Source organism: Vigna radiata, chromosome 9, assembly GCF_000741045.1.
Source record: "Vigna radiata var. radiata cultivar VC1973A chromosome 9, Vradiata_ver6, whole genome shotgun sequence".
NCBI lineage: Eukaryota > Viridiplantae > Streptophyta > Magnoliopsida > Fabales > Fabaceae > Vigna > Vigna radiata.
Genome location: NC_028359.1, coordinates 5467754 through 5487173, shown reverse-complemented (window position 1 = coordinate 5487173; position 19420 = coordinate 5467754). Strand labels below are relative to the sequence as shown.

Sequence of the window (19420 nt, the reverse complement as noted above, 5' to 3'; positions counted from 1 at the left end):
ATTCTTTGAAGTTCAGCCAAACTTTTGGCTGTCGAAGATGTGAACAAATATGACAAGTTATCGCAATTTTCCACTTTTAAACATATCAGATTTGAAAAAGACACTCTGCATGTTACCAAGTTTTTTAAATTGGAACACGCAATGACTTCAAAGGTTTCTAGATTTCTGACAAAGGGTTCAGTCCATGAGTTTTCTAAGCCAATGGAAACCAACTCTTGAAGGGACTCCAAACGTAATTCTTTTAATTGTAAAAGCATTTCACTATTATTCGGTCTTTGATAGCAGAAAATCACTTTGAAGGAACTGCCACACACCACAAGCTTCATTACATTTGGCAACTCTTGTAGAAACCCATTCTCCGGATATTCATCACACTTCTTATCAAAGCACAGACCGAGAACTTTTAGCTTGTTTAAAAGGTTTCTCTGAAATTTCCCATCGACAATCATCTTCAATTCATTTTCACTCACGGTCAGATGTTCTAAGTTCGATGTAATTATCTACAAAGAAAAACCAATAACGAAGTGAAAGCAGTTAGCACAGTCATATATATTCGTCTCTCTATATAAAATTGAAACCGTAAATTTTTATGCTAAAATAAGTCTGATAATTAGTAAAAAAAAAACTAAACAAATCAATATAAAATAAAAATAGGTGTGAACTAGTCAATTTGAAAGAAAAAACGTTTATTTTAAAAACTCTAAAAAAGATGAACAAGCCAGGCCGGGTAGCTGTTAATAAGGCCATACCGTATGCACTTGCAACAATTTCGAGTTTAAAATTTTAGATGAAAAATTTGATAAATGAGATGAGAGACTTTCGATGATTGGTAGGAGATTTAAGCAATATTTGATGCATGATAATTTCAATGGAAGTACAAGAATATATGTACTATTATGCTGTTGGATCATGAATGCAATGTATACGAATATGCTTGAACTTGGGCAAATCACAGGGGAATGTAACCTTAGGATTTGTTTGTTCTGGATGAGCTGGATTAGGCTCTGTAACAATTTCAGCAGGATCTTCATTCCAATCAGTTTCAAGATTTGGCAGCTTCAATAAAACTAATTTCTTCATAGGAAAAGTGAATGTATCTTGTGAAGATTTGACATCAAATATGGTTTTAACAGAATCACAGTTTCGAACTTCCAATGTTTGCAATTGAGGTAACAAAGGAAGCACATGGAAGGGGATTACATATGATAAAAGTTGGCACCCATCCACAACCAAGGTTTTCAAGTTACTGAAACAGAAGTCGTTCATTTGCCGTGAAAGACGCCATATCTCGTTTAGGTCTGACCTATCTTTGAACTCAACACTGGATCTCCTTCCAATCTTGCGAAATCAGCACAAATCAACCAATAAATAAAAATATGAAATTAATCTTTTACATGGATAACAATAATTCAGATTTTTTTAATATACTTTTGCTAGAAACCACCAATTATAACTAATTTTTCAGAAATGCAATGATCAATTTTAATGTCTTTTCTTTTCAAATTGTAGAACTTTTTAAATGTTATTAGAATTAACCTTTTTTTATGTTGGTTTTAGATTCTTAAATTATTTTTTTTTCTTAAAACATTTAATACGTTATCTTTTAACATTTATATAAGATATGACTTTATTATTTTTATTTTTTACATTAGATAATGATAGATCGTTTTTAATATTTTCCTAAATAAGATATAGTGGCAATAATAACAAGTAATTGTTGTTAAACTTTTGTATTTTAGACATGCATGAGATATATTATATCGAAAAACTTCTCATTTCCTCTTTAGAATAAAAATATAACACAATTTAAAATTAAAGAAAACACAAGTTTATTTAACAAGATTTTAAGATATATAAATGCTAGTTAAATTATTTAAGTTTTCAACTTTTATCTTTTATATCATACACTGCACAAGAAAATCTCCAAATAATAACTAATTTTAGTCACAAAAAAAATTAGTCATTATAGTAAATAACTTAGATATCAATTTATAAATTAAAAATTATTAATAATTGAAATAGTTTCTAAATTGGTCACTATAATAAATTGGTCACTAACATTAATTGTCAAGATTTTGGTTATCAAAAAATTGTTTCTAAATTGTACTTAGACTAATTTCTCTAAAACATTTGTATAACTAAGAATGGTAGAAGTATAATTTCTCTAAAACATTTTAATAACATCACAATAATCGAAACCTTATTAGTGATTTTTTTACCTTATTTAAGAAAACAAAAATAATTAAACATAGTATTTATTTTTGGGAGTTATTAGAATTTATCTGCATAAACTTCTCTGCAAATTTTTTAACATGAAACATATATTATTTTCTTTGTAACAAGTTTGACGACGAGGCACTATAGGTAAAGTCATAAATTTATAATATCAATATTGACCTATCCTAATTAAAAAAGTTGCTTTTCTTTTGCAGATAACTGCTAGCAAGTACTATACATAATTTCCATAATAAGTAACCATCGGACTTGGTCATCCAAAGCAGTTTTGATAAGGAATGCATTCTTTTATATATCAAAGATAACATCCAATTAATTTTAAGAATGTTAAATATATAAAGAAAACTCGACGTTTAAATACTTTACATTTAGGTATAAAACTAACCGGGGAGAGAGAATTCATAGATAAGAAAATATTTCATTTGTGAGTTGAATGTTTTGCAAGACGCATTTTGTACATTGTTTTTTCAAATAAAAGGTCTAAAGGAAAGGTAGATACACTTGATTAAACCTTTATTAAAATTTTATGTCCCTCATTTCTACCAGAATGTTGAATAAATAAACACGTACCTTGCTCATAAATTCCTTCCACAGAGTAGAGCTAAGATCAATTTCCAATGCAGTGTTTGACCATTCAAGTTTTACTTCAGACAACTTACTTGCTTCCAGGGTACCTGGACATAAACTTACCATGTCGTCGCACTCTGTTATTGATAATTCCTCCAACAACGGAAAACTTAAACTCCCTTTGTAAAACCTTCGGAGATTTTCCAGATATTTAAGACTCAAACAATTGAGCTTCGGAAATATTATTTCATCCTCGTCTGATTCTTCCCCTTCTTTAGACACTATTTCTTCAATTGATTTACAATTTTCTATATCCATTCTTTGGAGTTTAGCCAAACTTTTGGCGGTTGAAGATGTGAACAAATATGACAAGCTATCGCAATTTTCAACTTTTAAACATATCAGATTCGAGAAAGACACTCTGCATGTTACCAAGTTTTTTAAATTGGAACAGCTGATCACTTCAAAGGTTTCGAGATTTCTGATAAAGGGCTCAGTCGAAGAGTTCTCTAACCCAAGGGAAACCAACTCCTGAAGGGACTCCAAGCGTAATTCTTTCAATCGTAAATGAAGTCCACTATAATCGTAAATGAAGTCCACAAGCTTCTCTATATTGGGAACCTGTTTTAGAATTTCATACCCAAATGCATCAATAATCAAGCAGAGAGTATGAACTTTTAAGTTGTCTAAGAAGTTTCTCCGAAATTCTCCATGCAAAATCATCTCTACTCCATTATTCCCCAGTGACAACCACTTTAACTGAGAAAAAACACAAGCAAAAGCAGGTTATGGCAATTAGCAATCCATCTCTTTTATACACAAGACATAAATAACCTTGCATGCTCAAAGATTCCTGAAAAGTAATAATCTGAGACAAATTAACTACGTGATGCTACAAGAAAATACGACACTTGCAGCAAAGTGTAAGGCACATGCTGAATGATATCAACTCTGTTTTGTCATGATAACATCTCGTTTATATAAAAGAAAATGATTCTTTGACACTACAATCATCACTTGACGATTAGGTAATATACTTATAAAAACAGTGCATTTTTGTCAAAAGTATTATAAAAAATATTTGCTTCAAGCAGAGAGTACATGTGGTGTCTCCACTAATCTAATCAATGGTGTATATGTGGGTGGGTCATGTGAATTAGATATGTTATGGGATGGGTAGTTTCTTCTGCATCGGTAGCGGCTATGTTTTTCATGTTATGAGGAAGTTTATTTTTTACTTTATGGGTAGTGACTATATATGTTTACCATTTTTGTTTGGTGTAGATCTATTATCAGGGTCATAATCCAAAGACACTGACATTTGGTGGATGACAGAAAATACTGTAGAATAAACTATAAATGGCCCCACACTTTTTAACAAAAGATGTGGACAGGAGTAGGGTTGTTTTCCTATCATGGAGCTACTTTTACTCCTTCCAAGAAAGTGGTGTTTGGACTTGATTGTGGTGGTATTATAATTATGTTCGTAGTAATCTGTGATTTTGAGTGTGATGGTTGATTATTATAAATCTAGAGAGGAAGAGCCACGGAAAATGTAAGTGGTGATAGCACACACGGTGCAGGAGAAAAGCAGAGAGCACACATCCAGAAGAATAAAAATGAAGAGAGGAGAGGGGTTGCGGTTTTACATTGTTATGAGTTTCTTGTGTTTGTATATTTCCAAAAAAGTAATTGTTTTCAATAATAGAAATTGTTTCGGTTGCAAAGTCGAATCAATTCAAACACCTCCACAATTTATCCTTCAATGTCGTCCGATCTCGTTCTTTGGTCTCCTTATTCGCTCTCCTGCCTAGAGGTGCATCCATGAAAGGTTCTCCGATGTTTAAGTCAGTAAACAATTCATTCGTAGATATTGGATCAGTAATAAATGCGTAGTAAATGTGAACCACCTACTTCTTACCTGTGACATGTATTTATAGTTTTCACCATGGACCTGGGATTAGCGAAATCTTAATCACGGTCCAATTTCGGCCCAATGGCTTTAATCACTTCTTACCTTAAACCTTTTGTAAACATGATTACCGCTGGTTCTGACCAATCATTTGTCTTAGGTTGTCCGGTCAAGGGTCTTTACGAGGCGGTTCTATGGTCGTCTGACCCTTCTAAAATTGGGACGACTCAAAAGTTAGCATGTGAGACGCACAAATCAAGATGATCTTGTGGCTGCCCGACCCATCTCGTACACAAGTACCCCAAACCCTAAGCAACATAGTTGATGTAGGGTTTTAAGCTATCTCTGGTTCTATGACGACTTCATTAATGACTTCGTCATTGCCCGACTATATTGGAATGGGGTTTGGGCGGGAAAAACACATGTCGGGTGATCGCTTACTCAAGGCAATTGAAACATTTTCGAATCTGGGTCGTTAGTCGTGGCGATCTTTAATGGTGGCGATGCTTGACGGTTTTCAAAATTTTTCTATAAATAGGAGTGTGGGTCGCTGTCATTTTCATCTTTTCTCACTTCTTCTCTCGTTTCCAGTTTCACAACATTCTTTTTGCCTCAAGTAATAAATGGTAGTTGTTAACATTGAGTCTTCTTTGGAGTTGTTGAGCAAAAGAGCGACGACACAGCGGGGGGTGACGACGGTCAGCCCTGGTCTCCCGGTTCATTGTCGTCATCATATCTCAAGAGGTCCAACTGGGATTCAGACTCAAGGCGGCCTCTGTCTCTTGTAAATAATGAGGAAGAGGATTCAGGGCCGCATTCTCCTGTGTTTGGAGGTGAAAGGGTTGTGTACGGGATACCCATCCACTTACTCAAGGAGGGCATTCCTGCTCACGATGTTCCTCTAGTACCGGTCGGTAGTTTACCTATCATCCGAGGGTATGACTAGGCGCCACACGACGTGAGTATGTACGTTTTCCATGAAAAAGAGTCAAGTCTTGATAACTTATTTTCCATGGAAAAGAGTCAAGTCTTAATGACTTATTTTCCATGTATGCCAATTGTTTTGGATGGGAACCAAGACACCGATCACCTATGGATTACGATGACACGCTGGACTTCTTTAACTGAGTGTTTCAGGATTCTTATCTCTCTTTATCCGAACGGTTGCAACCTGCAAGTTAGCACTCCGACGATCAAGTCAGCAAGGCTACCGCTATATTATCAAAGTAATGAATAAAAATCCAACCCTTTACCTGACTACTTACTCTCCTATTTATAGGTGATAAATTTGGATATGGACTGTAAGATATGGGCTATAACTGCCTGCATAGTGGCCCATGATCCATGAGATTTTCCTGCAACTGTCCGTGTTCAGAGGTCCATGATCCCATGGAACTCGCCCCACAACGCGACTGCTGATCACGTGCCCTGCTATTTCGGCGGGACTTTCGCCCTAATTTGTGCTCACATCCCTACATTTCAGCATTGCATCACTTCTTCTGCTATGGTAGACTCCTTTCTCATTCCCCGATCATACTGTCGGCTGTCCCGACCATCCCGTCGGCGCGACCGATCTTCGCAGCTGTTCTACCTCTTTCATTGCTAACGCCGCCCTCTTTTACCGCACTAGGGAACTCGATCACATTGCCGGTATGACCGATCATACTGCCGGTGTGACCGATCACTCCAATATGTCCGGTTACCCTATCGTACACCAATCTTTTCAACCAGCTCTTTGTTCGGGTACCTTTTATGGCGTTCCAGTCGGTCGTCCTATGCGAGCTGAATGCTACTCCTATGCAGCTTCATCCGAATGCATGGATTCAGTTCAGGCGTTTTTGGCTATGTGTTCGGGGCTCAGGATAACCCCTTCTGTCCCCGTTTTCTTACACTATTTTCCCATACCAACATATTTTTTTACTTATTTATATAATAAATCAATGATGCTATGGAACTAGACAAATTCATTAAATTAGTGAAAACCAGGTTTAAGGTTTAATAATGACTCAATTACAGTGAGACCAATTTTAGTAAAATATTATTGTTTTAATTTTTTAATGAACATAATATACAAATTATAACTAATCTAGTACATCATATTTAATTTTTTTCATATAATAATATAATAAGTACCTTCTTTTGCACTTACGTTTTCGAATAAGCTTCTGTCAAATTTAATTTTGAATAGCCATTTTAACTTGTTTCGTTGTAGACTTCAATTAAGAAGTTACTATTCAATTACTGAAACATCCCAATCGATGTATAGACTCTGCGACAATGGTTACACTTTTAACATACTTTCGATCCTACATGTTCTGATAACAATGATATAAAGAAAAAAAAAGATTAATAGGAAAAGAAGATAAAAGATTTTTAAGTAAAGTTTCATATTTTAATTTTCACAGTATTTCGTACTATTAAAGTGTAATGCAAATTCTAGAATAATGTAGAAACTCCTAGGATAGAAGAAAAGAAATGTAACACAAGTTCTAGAATATTGTAGAAAAGTCTAAGATAGGAAGAAAAATCAAGAATATTCTACATAGGTAAAAATCTAGAACATTCCACATAAGTTGTGACTAGCATGTTCTAGAATATTCTATGGGTCTATAAATACCCATGAACTCTACAATTTGATGTATGTAGACAAGAAGCCAACATCTATAACAACTAAGACAACTACAACACTTCTTCCAACTACTACTTCTACATCCCACTATCTCCACATTTTCTCTACTTTATCAACTACTCCTTTCACAACCTGTAAATACTAACAGTGGTACCAGAGCTACGTTCGGTCATCTACTAGGCGTAGATAAAATTTTCAACTACCTTAAACAAAACTATAACCCCATTTTGTACTGCCTCCAAAATATTTTCTCAATTCATGGCTACTACCAATCAAACATCATCACTTCCAGTACCTATTTTCACAGGAGAAAATTATGATTTCTGGAGTGTCAAAATGAAGACATTCTTCCGCTCTCAAGATATATGGGACATCACAGAAGAAGGATTCATTATTCCAGAAGACACCTCCACTCTTACTACAGCTCAAAAGAAGGAGTTGAAGGAAAACAAACAGAAGGATTCAAGGGCTTTATTTNTTCTTCAACAAGCAGTTGATGACACAATTTTTCCAAAGATAATTGGTGCCACAAGTGCAAAACAAGCTTGGAACACAATACAAGAGGAGTTTCAAAGAAGTGACGAGGTACGCAATGTTAAACTTCATTCTCTAAGACGAGAGTTTGAATTATTAAGAATGAAAGCATCTGGGACCATCAAAGACTACTATTCTAGAATAAAAGAAATAGTTAGTCAGATGAGAGCCTATGGGGAAAATATTCTTGACAAAAAGATCGTTGAGAAAATTTTAATTTCAATTCCCCAAAAATATGATGCAATCGCAACTGCGATTGAACAAACAAAAGATTTGACTACATTGTCAGTAACACAACTAATGGGCTCTCTTGAAGCTTATGAACAAAGATTGAAAAGGCATGAAGAAGACTCAGTTGAAAATGCCTTTCAATCAAAACTAAAATTGTAGTCTCAGAAAGAATGTGAAAGAAATAAAAGTAAAGGAGAAATTTCTAGAAATAAAGAAAATTCTAGAAGCTTCTCTATGACTCATCAAGGAAAATATATCCTCCATGTGGCATCTGTAAAAAGACAAATCACTTGAAAAAGGATTGTTGGCATCATGGAAAACCTCAATGCCACTATTGCAAGAAATTTGGTCACATAGAAAAGTATTGTCGTAATAAAAATAAGCATCAAGCAAACTTTGCAGAAGAAGATAATCAGGAGAAACTCTTATTCTACGCCAATCAAGAATCNCCTNGTGGAGAAGGAAGTTGGTACTTGGATAGTGGATGTAGCAATCACATGGCGAAAGATCAAAGCATCTTCAAAGACATTGATAAATCTGTCAATGTCAAAGTTCGGCTAGGAAATGGCACAACAGTGGAGTCTCGAGGCAAAGGAACTGTCATGGTGGAAACAAAGAAAGGTACGAAATTCATCAAGGATGTTTTACTAGTTCCTAATCTTAAAGANAATCTTTTAAGTATTGGCCAAATGATGGANAATGGATATTCTCTTCATTTTGAGAAAGATACATGCAAAATTTATGATAGTAAAATGATAGAAATTGGCCAAGTAAAAATGGAGAAGAGAAATAGAAGCTTTCCTATAAGCTTCAAACCTGGAACTAATATTGCCATGAAGGTAGAAGTTGATGCTCATGGCTTTGGCATAGGAGATTTGGCCACTTCAACAGACATGCCTTAAAGCTTCTATATCAGAAAAACATGATGAGAGATCTTCCATTCTTGAAGGAAAATAATGAATCGTGCGAAGGATGTCTCCTTGGAAAACAACACCGATTACCATTCTCGACTGACAAAGCATGGAGAGCAAATTTTTTGTTGTTAATAGGAAGAAATTTATATTTTATAAAATAGAAATAATAAGAGTAAGAATAGATAAAGTAAAAAGTGTGAGAATTGCCTGTTGTTTGGAGCGGTGGATAGAATATTTGAGGCGTGGCAATTGTTGTAGCGTCAATGTGGTGAGTTGATGAAAAACAGACTCTTGGATTGATCCTTCTTCTTCTCCACTCCTAAATATCTCTTCCAATTCATCACACTTTATTACTTTAAACACCTCAAGTCTGTTAAGATCTTTGGCCACCGACGCTGGAAACAAAGTTGTAAGACTCCTACAATTTTCAACACGCATTACCTCTAGCGCATTAAGGTCAATAATTCCCTTCGGATCCTTGTCCCATATATGCTTCAGTTTTGGTATATTATCTAAATACAATGTTTTCAGACGGAATATTCCGGAAGGTTTTGTCATCACCCTGTTCTCATCATTCATATTAAATATCACCTCTGCATTACTGCAATAGTATACATCTAACTCTTCCAAATTGTGAAAGCAAGAAAGCAAATGAGATGGAATTATATGCTTTAGAGTATCACAATACCATACACTCAACCTTTTCAAATACCCAAAGTTCTTTTGCTGCCCCCAATGAGTGTTATTCCATAGTTGCTTTATAATAAAATGATCAGTGTTATCAAGCCACAGATATTCAGTGTATGCGAAACTGACCTGTAAATCAGACAAATTATTAAATTACTTCTCTACCTTTGAAATATAATCTTACTTTTTTTTATCCCCATAAAGTTAAAGAAAAACAAATTACATATTTCAAGTTAAAAACTTTTACTATAGCACTCACTTTAATAATTAATATTTTTTATTTTAAAATTATAACTTTAAAATAACTAAAAATATATTTATAATATATTTATTAGTACTAATGACAGTAAAAATGGTGTATAAATTAAAATTATCAAATTACTAAGCTTTTTATATTAATTAAATTTAATATACACATTACTCTAACAAAACTATCAACAAAAAAAATAAAATAAATAATAATACTATTTTTTATATTTTTAGACAAGTATAATATAATATTATAAATTTATTAAATATTTATATATCCAAAAATAAGTTTATTAATTTAAAATTACTCATAGTGATAACAATGAAAATATATGTAAGTAAACTTATTATAAGTGCTATATTACAATTATGTTTAAAAAAATTAAATTATTTTAAATTTAAAATAAATAACTAATTACCGTGCCACTGTGTTACTTTTATTTTAAAAACATAAATTTTAATATATAAAATCTATTAAGTAATTATAATGAAAATTTTGCTTGAAGTGATAACGAACATATTGATGTTCGTTATCACTTCATTAGATCTTTGCTTGAAGATGGGGTGCTAACATTGAGAAAGATTTTCGGAAGTAAAAATCCAGCAGACATGTTAACAAAAGTGGTAACCATTGACAAACTGAAATTGTGTTCAACTTCAGTTGGCTTGCTACAATAATAGACTACAGAAGATTGGTGGTATAATGATCAAGATATGAAGACAAATTAAAATTAGTCTTCAAGTGGGAGATTGTTAAAATTGGTCAAAAGAGATTTTATCCAAATAAGAGAAAGAATACATAATAAAAAATGTAGAGAAGAAAAAGAGAAAACCAGAGTAGAAATAAAGAGAAAAAAAGTGATATTGTAATTTTATTTTTTATCATTAATACATTTGCAGTGAAATCTAAAGAGTTTTATTTTGAGTGTCATTATTCTGCATTTATATTTTTCTCACAAATCTGATTAAGAGGAATTGTGCATAATTTCCTAACAAAGATAAAATTAACAGAAAATGAATACAAACATACATTTGTTTTTTTAAACCAGCATAACCACATATGCAAATACAGTCAATATTTAGTGACACAGTTCATCACTTCGTCTTTAATCAATACTCATGACTTTCAATCACTTTTAATCTCACACATTACATAGTACAAATAATAATGTATTTCATCTTCAACTAGACAGAACAACACAGTTTTTTTTTTTTTTTGAAAAAGAAACACTATCATACATAATAAATTAGGAACACATTCATCTTCAACTAGGTAGAATAACACTTTTTTTTTTCGTTTTTTTCATTTTCTTTAAAACACAACCACACGTAATAAAATCGAGACAGATTCATCTTCATCCATTCTTCACGCCTTTAATCTCCTCTTAATTACTGCAATATTGGAGTCGGCAACAGAGACTCAACCTAGACGACGAATTATAAAAGGAATTACTATAGAAAGTTATGAATTTAATTAAAGAAGTATAAGTAACATTAAGTGAATTTCAAGCTATTAACATGACAAAGAAATATTCACTTAAATAGATATCAATAAAACGTAAAATGAAACTAATAAAAAGTTACTTACATAATAAGACGTAATCATGATGTTATGTTGTGAAAAAGTGCTTGCTCACTAATCATCACCTGCATGCGCATAGAGAAGATGACAGTAAAACTCACCCTAGAAAAGATTAACAATTGCAGTGGCATTAGTTAATATTTGATGTACCTTATCCGCTATCTTCACTATCTCAAGTATTTGATGTACTCGAAGCATCTGGAGCCTATTTAAAACATAAGACCATATACAAAAGTTACTTTTAAGAAATTAGCAGGAACAAAGATTAAGACGTAAAAGTATGCATACCTCTTCTTCACAAGTTTTGTGCAGAGCAGAATTAAGATCAGTTTCCTTTCGGGGTCTCGCATGTTCTGAATAATACCATCTTGTCGGATTATCTATTTTGTTGAATGCACTGAAAGTTTTCATGGAGCTGCACTCGATGACATGGACTTCCTTCAAGGATGGAAAACTTAAAGTAAAGTTGCCATCGTAAAAGCACGTTAGTTCTTTTAATCTTTTAAGATCCAAAACCTGAAGCCGCTCAAATATAATTTCTTCCTTCTCATCAGATTCATCTGCAACAATTGCCATCAATCCCTCACAGTCTTCCAGTACTAGATCTTCAAGTTTTACAAGGTCTCTGGCTACTGATGCTGGAAACACGGTTTTAAGGCATTTGCATTTATCAACGAACACTTGTTGTAGATGTTGCATGCTTAGAATTCCACGAGGATCTTCATTCCAAACATTCTCCACATTTGGAAGATTCGATAAAACCAATTTCTTCAGAGGAAGAGTAATTAAAGGGTATCGTGTTGAAGGATTGACATCGAAAATGACTGTGACATAGTTGCAGTTTCGAACTTCCAATATCTCCAATTTGGGTAATAAAGGAAGTAAATGGAAGGGTAGCACTGCATCTGACAAAAACTGGCAGTCATTCACAGTCAATTTGGCCAACTCACTGAAACAGAGGTCGGGGATATGCAGTGAGCCATTCCATATCTCTTGTAGTCTTGGCCCACTTTCCAGATCAAGTTCGTCAAGCTCTGAAATCTGAAAGTGCAAAACAATAAATAAAAATATGAAACTAATTATTTACCAGAGTTAATGATATCTTTTAAATTAGTACTACACAAATTTGAAATACTCACTATTTTTATTATTAATTATTTTTTATTACGAAAAGAAATTCACTTAACTATATTTAAAAGAAATTTTCTACTGAATCACGTTTTCTAATTCACATTTCTTGACTCCAAGACTTGCAAAACCAAGTTAAGAATTGATATTTATAATTTTATTTAGTTATCATAAAAGTTAAAAATTTGTTGTACCCTTACGCTATATTTGAGACGTGTAAATAAATAAATAAAAATTGCTTTTATGAATAATAAAATTTATAATTATTTTAAACAATGTTTTTTTTCCTTCTTCACATTTAATATTTTTAATGAAAAATATTATATATATATATATATATATATATATATATATATATATATATATATAACGAACTCTTTTGTTTATTTTGAAATATTTTAGTATAGTACTTTCTGAGTTTAAATTATAGACATAGTGTTAACTAGAAGTTATAGGAAAAAAAGTGTAATAATCATATTTACATCCACCAGAGGATGTAATAATCAAAAGTTATAGGAACAAATGATAATAATTTTCAAACATGTTGTCCTAAACCGTCTTGTATATTTTAACATGGGCTATAGATATATAATCAATGGCCTATAAGAGGCTGTATTTTTTATATACACAATAATCCTAACAATGTTCAATAAAAAATATATATATATATATATATATTAACGACGTACCTTTTTCAGAAATTCCTTCTTCATAGTAGAGTTGAGACCAGTTTCCAATGTAGTGGTTGACCAATCAAGTTTTACTTCAGACAACATACTTGCCTCCAGAGTCCCTCCACATAAACTTACCATCTCGTCGAACCATCTTATTGACAATTCCTCTAACAATGGAAAACTTAAACTCCCTTTGTAAAACCTTCGGAGATTTTTCAGATATTTAAGTTTCAAACAATTGAGCTCCAGAAATGTTATTTCATCTTCATCTGATTCCTCCCCTTCTTTAGACACTATTTCTTCAATTGATTCACACCTTTTTATCTCCATTCTTTGGAGTTTAACCAAACTTTTGGCTGTTGAAGATGTGAATAAATATGACAAGCTATCGCAATTTTCAACTTTTAAACATATCAGATTCGAGAAAGACACTCTGCATGGAACCAAGTTTTTTAAATTGGAACAGCTAATGACTTCAAAGGTTTCAAGATTTCTGACAAAGGGTTCAGTCCATGAGTTTTCTAAGCCAATGGAAACCAACTCTTGAAGGGACTCCAACCGTAATTCTTTCAATTGTAAAAGAATTTCACTATTATTAGGTCTTTGATCGCAGAAAATGACTTTGAAGGAACTGTCACACACCACAAGCTTCATTACATTTGGCAACTGTTGTAGAAATCCATACTCCGGATATTCATCACACTCAATATCAAAGCACAAAGTAAGAACTTTTAACTTGTGTAAAAGGTTTCTCTGAAATTCTCCATTGACAATCATCTTTAATTCATTTTTACCCACTGTCAGATGCTCTAAGTTGGGTATAATTAGCTGCAACGAGAAACCAATAACCATGTAAAAGCAGGTTAGTGAGAATGTATATGTTATTGAAAAAAGAAGAAGCGCAAACCTCAAATGTTGGTACTGCATTGAAGTTTGGCAAATCCAATAGTGNGAATGACGTGACACAGGGGAATGTAAGCTCAGGATTTGTTCCTTCTGGATGAGTTGTATTAGTCTCTTTAACTTCACTGCAAACGGTTTCTAGATTTGGCAACTTCCGTAAAACTAATTTCTTTAGAGGAAGAGTGAGTGTGCCTTGTTTTGTACAGTTGACATCAAATATGGTTTTGACAGAATCACAGTTTTGAACTTCCAATGTTTCTAATTTGGGTAATAAAGGAAATAAAGTAAAAGGTAACACTGCATCTGATGAAATTTTGCATTTATTCACAATCAAGGTTACCAAGNAAGTGAAACAGAAGTCGGGTATCTGAAGTGAAAGACACCATATCTNTTGTAGGTCTTCCCTATCTCTGAATTCAATACTCTCTCTCCGTGGAGCAATCTTTCGAAATTAGCACATGTAAATGAAAAATATGAAAATATAAGGATTACCAAGAATTCGGACTTTACTACAAATCATCAACTTTACTTATAACTAATTACTTACAAGTACACACGTCAATTTTAATACTTTTTCTTTTCATACTACATTTTTCCTCCACAATTCTATTTAGGGACATTGGGAATTGGTAAAACTTTAGTTACATTTAAAATTCTATTTAATTCTCATAAAAATGAAAGTTGTTTCAACGGTCAACTTTGAGTAAAAAGATATAATTTCCTTTGGCAATAGTATAGAAGTTAATTATAAACAAAATCTCTAACTATTTTTTAATTAACTTTGTGATTGCTTTGATTGAGTTCTAAATTTTTTCAAATTATTATTTTGTTAATTTTTCTAATTGTTTTTTTAGAAGTTTAGGAATGTAACTAAATAAATATTAATTTAAAAATTCAACTTTCATAATAATAAAAGCTTGAATTACATCTTCACTTAATTTTACTTTGATTTTACTTTTCTCTCCCAATAAGTTATGTTTGACATGCCCTTTAAACTGTTTTTTAATGTTTTCTAAATCTATTACTAATATCCAGGAAAACAATTCAGAAACTTAATTGTAGAACTTTATAAATGTTATTATAAGTGACATTTTTTATATTAGTTTTTCACCTTTTCTATTTATATATATTTATCTCTTAAAACAATTATTAAGTTTTCTTTTTACTTTTATATAAAGTATTTATTATTTTTATTATTTTTACATTACAAAAAAACTTAACGTTTCTAATATATTTATAAATAAGATAATGACAATAATAACAAATTACTTTTATTATTATTATTATTATATTCTTTATATTGTTTATAATTTTTATTTTATGATTTCTAGATTATACATAAAGTCCAATCATATTTATTATAGTATAATTATTTTATTTTTATCATTTTTATTCATTTATTTTTTTGCATTACAGATGATGCATTTTATCTCTATTTTTACTTTACTTTAAATATCATATATCTGTTTAAAAAAGTGTTATTTTTACATTATCCTAAATTTGTGTATTAATGTTATAAAACATAGTATAAGATTAATAATAAATATTCTTTATGATAAACATATAGCAATTAAAAATAAAATAAATATAATGAAAAAAATTATAAAAATTTAAAATTAATTAAAAACATCTTTTTTTTAGTAAAGATACTAAATTAATGTTAAAATGACATAAACAATTTTTGATTTTGTTTTATTTCCTTATACTTATAAGTTATTTTAATTAATAAATTTACCATTTACTATGAATACGTTAATTAAGTTAAATTTAATTTAATTTGTTTGGGTTATTGGAACAATGATTTCAAACCATAGTTTATCATAATTTTTGTTAAATATGATTTTTAAAGTAGATTATTACGAAAATTATTTGAAAATAATTATGATTGAATAATAGAGAATTTACATTTTTTTAACATATAAATTATTTGCTTTTTCAATGTATTTTTGTTGCATTTTATAGAAAAAATTGGGAAATTTGTAAGATACAATATATTTTGTGTAGCTACAAGAGTGAAATAAGTTTAACTTCTCTTAAACAATTTAATAACATGACAATAATCAAAGCCTTATTTAGTATTTTTTTTACCTTATTTAAGGAAATAAAAATGATTTAACATACTACTTAGTTTGAATTTGGGAGTTATTAGAATTATCTTAATAAACTTTTCTGTAAAAATTTTAACTTGAAAACATATTTTATTTTATTTTTGTCTTCTTGCTAATAAGTTTGACAAAGAGGCCATAAAGTCAAACTCCTAAAATATGAGTATTGAGATATCAAAATTAAAAAGTTCTTCCAAGCAAATACAATACTCAATTTCCATCATACGAGGTACTCAGACATGTATCATAAATATTCAATAAAAATAAAATAAAATTAAAGACGTACCTCTGTCAGATATTTCTTCCTCATAGTAGAGTTGAGCTCGGTTTCCAATTGAATAGCATCTGAGAAGGGATCAAGTTTAACTTGAGACAAGTTGGCTGCTTCTATACTTCCTTCACATAAAGTTATCATCTCATTGCAATATGTTACTGACAGTTCCTCCAAGGATGGGAAACCTAAACTCCCTTTGTAAAACCTTTTGAGCATCCTTAAGCTATCAAGATCCAAACAACTGAGTTGCGGAAATATTATCTCATCCTCATCTGTTTCCTTATACACTATCTCTTCAATTGAATCACAATCCTTTATCTCCATTCTTTTGAGTTTACCCAAACGCTTGGCTGCTGAGGAAGTCAACAAATATGATAAGCTATCGCAATCCTCTACTTTCAAACACGTCAGATTGGAGAAAGACACTGTGCATCCTACCAAGTTTTTTAAACTCTTACATCTAATCACTTCAAAGGTTTCTAAATTTCTAACAAAAGAATCAGTCCAAGAGTTCTCTAGCCCAATGGAAACCAACTCTTCAAGGGACTCCAACCGTAATACTTTCAGCTGCTTTAACACATTATTACCACTTTCACAACAGAACATCTTCTTGAAGGAACCATCACACACCACAAGTTTCTCTATATTCGGAACCACTTCTAGAAGTTTATATCGAAATACATCCGAACCAAAGCAGAGAGTAAGAGTTTTTAAGCTGTCTAAGAGCTTTCTCTCGAATTCTCCTCGCAAAATCATCTTCATTCCATTTTCTCCTACTGACATGCACTGTAAAAACCAAGAAAAAAAGCAAGCAAAAGTTAGTTAACACTGTTAAAGACACAACTGTTTTAAATTTTCATATCAAAACATATTGTTGATGAATATTGCTAAGATAATGTATATTTATTTGAATACGAAATTGAATAGCATCCTTCTTCCCATAATTTTCAATACATGATACATGATAAATGAGGGAGAATCTATTGAATTGACATGAGATGTTATTGATGAGTCATGAAATCTATTTTTTTTTTTCTTATTTATATAAAATATATACAACATATATACTGATGCTCTGCATTACTGAATTTTGTCAAAATTTATATTTTGGCAGGATGCTCCGACTATTTTTATGGAACAATGACAAACAAGTATAGGATGCAACACAAGTTTCTCTACATTCGGAACCCGTTTTAGAATTTCCTATCCAAATAAATCCGAACCCAGGCAGAGAGTAAGGTTTCTCTTAAATTTTCCTTGCAAAATCATACCTACTTCATTTTTCCCCAATAATAAACACTTGACTAACTGAGAAAAAGCACAAGAAAAAGGATGTTATTTTTTGATAACTAGAGATCTATCTCTTTCGTATAGAATGACATAAATAACCTTTCATGATGAAAGATTCCTAATATGATATAGTTGGTGACAAATTAACCACGTCATGGCATTGTACGTGAAATCTTCATATTTTAATTTTGACAGTATTTCGTACTACTCATGGAACAATGACAAACAATTATAGAAACTTATGATTCTATCTTTAATTTACAGTAGAAGAAAAGTGATAAAACAGTAGTACATACCTTTTCAGTACCGACTTGATTCTCGGTATGTGATTCTAGATGTGCAAAATTGTCGCACGGTAGTGAGCAGTAATAAAAATACTTGAACATGGGTAGATCCTTAAGTTCCAATGATCTCACAAAGGGACATGAAAACATAAGCTCTAGCTTTGTTCTTGGATCTATAATATCCTCTGCAAAAATAGACATCAATCCTTTACAGTCTTTCACTACTAGACTTTCAAGTTTTAGAAGATATTCGTTTTCTGATGCTGGAAACACACTTGTAAGGCCTTCACATTCCTCAACAATAACTTCTTGTAAATGGTGCATGCTTATAATTACTTGAGGATCTTCATTCCAAACATTCTTCAGATTTGGCAGTTTCGATACAGTTAATTTCTTCAGAGAAAAAGGGAGGGTTTGTCCCATAGATGTCACATCTCTGCTTTGTGTTGTAGATTTGACATCAAAAATGGCTTTGACAAAATCACAGTTTCGAACTACTAACGTTTCCAAATTAGTTAAGAAAGGAAGCAAACTGAATGGTAGAACTACATCTGATACAAACTTACAACCATCCACAATTAGAGATTCCAAGAGACTGAAATTGGAGTTTGGGATGCGTCGTGAGCCAATACATAACTCTTGTATATCCCTCTCACTCAAATTTGATGTACTCTCCTGCGAAACAAATTAGATTTAGATTCCACATTTGTTCGAACTGTTAACTTTTGATATTACATCATGATTATGAAAATGATGATAAAAAACATGAAAATAGGAAAAAACACTATCAAATCATAATAATAAAAATCAAATAAAAATGAGGACTTACAAAATTAGATTATAGAAAGTAACGTTGAATAGAACAAGGAAAACGACTTTTTTTTATTAATTAACAAAGTAACCTTATAATGAAAAGAAAATGAAGGAATAATTTCATTCTCCACTGATGTTTTCGTCATTGTGAAGTTATTCACTATTGAATCGGGCTAATTTTTGGACAGTGGGTTCCAGACGTATGGTTTTTTATTTTGACCGTTCGGATTGTCAATCAGAGCTCTAGTTTTAGAGGGACTGTTGACTGCCCCCACACATCACCACGAGACTTTCCAGTGTGCTTTGTCCTCACGCTTAACCATGGAGTTCTTATGGGTTAGGCTACCGAAAAGTAAATGCATTTTGGTGATATGGGTAGCCAAATCAATTCCTTTAAGCTATTCTTCAA

General features: G+C 31.7%; 1 protein-coding gene across 2 annotated transcripts in view; it reads right to left on the bottom strand.

The window, feature by feature from the left end:
- The window catches only part of LOC106773176, a 96432-nt gene that overhangs the window by 42756 nt on the left and 34256 nt on the right, over positions 1-19420 (bottom strand). Inside the window, exons 12-19 of one of the 2 annotated variants that reach the window (XR_002669603.1) lie at positions 18211-18873; positions 16637-17410; positions 14250-14687; positions 13358-14170; positions 11829-12581; positions 11691-11745; positions 11547-11605; positions 11260-11383 (exon numbers count right to left, since the gene is read on the bottom strand). Coding sequence is in view for 1 of the 2 variants with exons in the window: in XM_022786000.1 (XP_022641721.1) it covers positions 11829-12581; positions 13358-14170; positions 14250-14687; positions 16637-17410; positions 18211-18873 (3441 nt within the window). In the remaining variant the exon portion in view is untranslated. Of the gene's footprint in view, positions 1-11259; positions 11384-11546; positions 11606-11690; positions 11746-11828; positions 12582-13357; positions 14171-14249; positions 14688-16636; positions 17411-18210; positions 18874-19420 lie in introns of those variants that run through there. The other variant, XM_022786000.1, reaches the window with a different exon arrangement.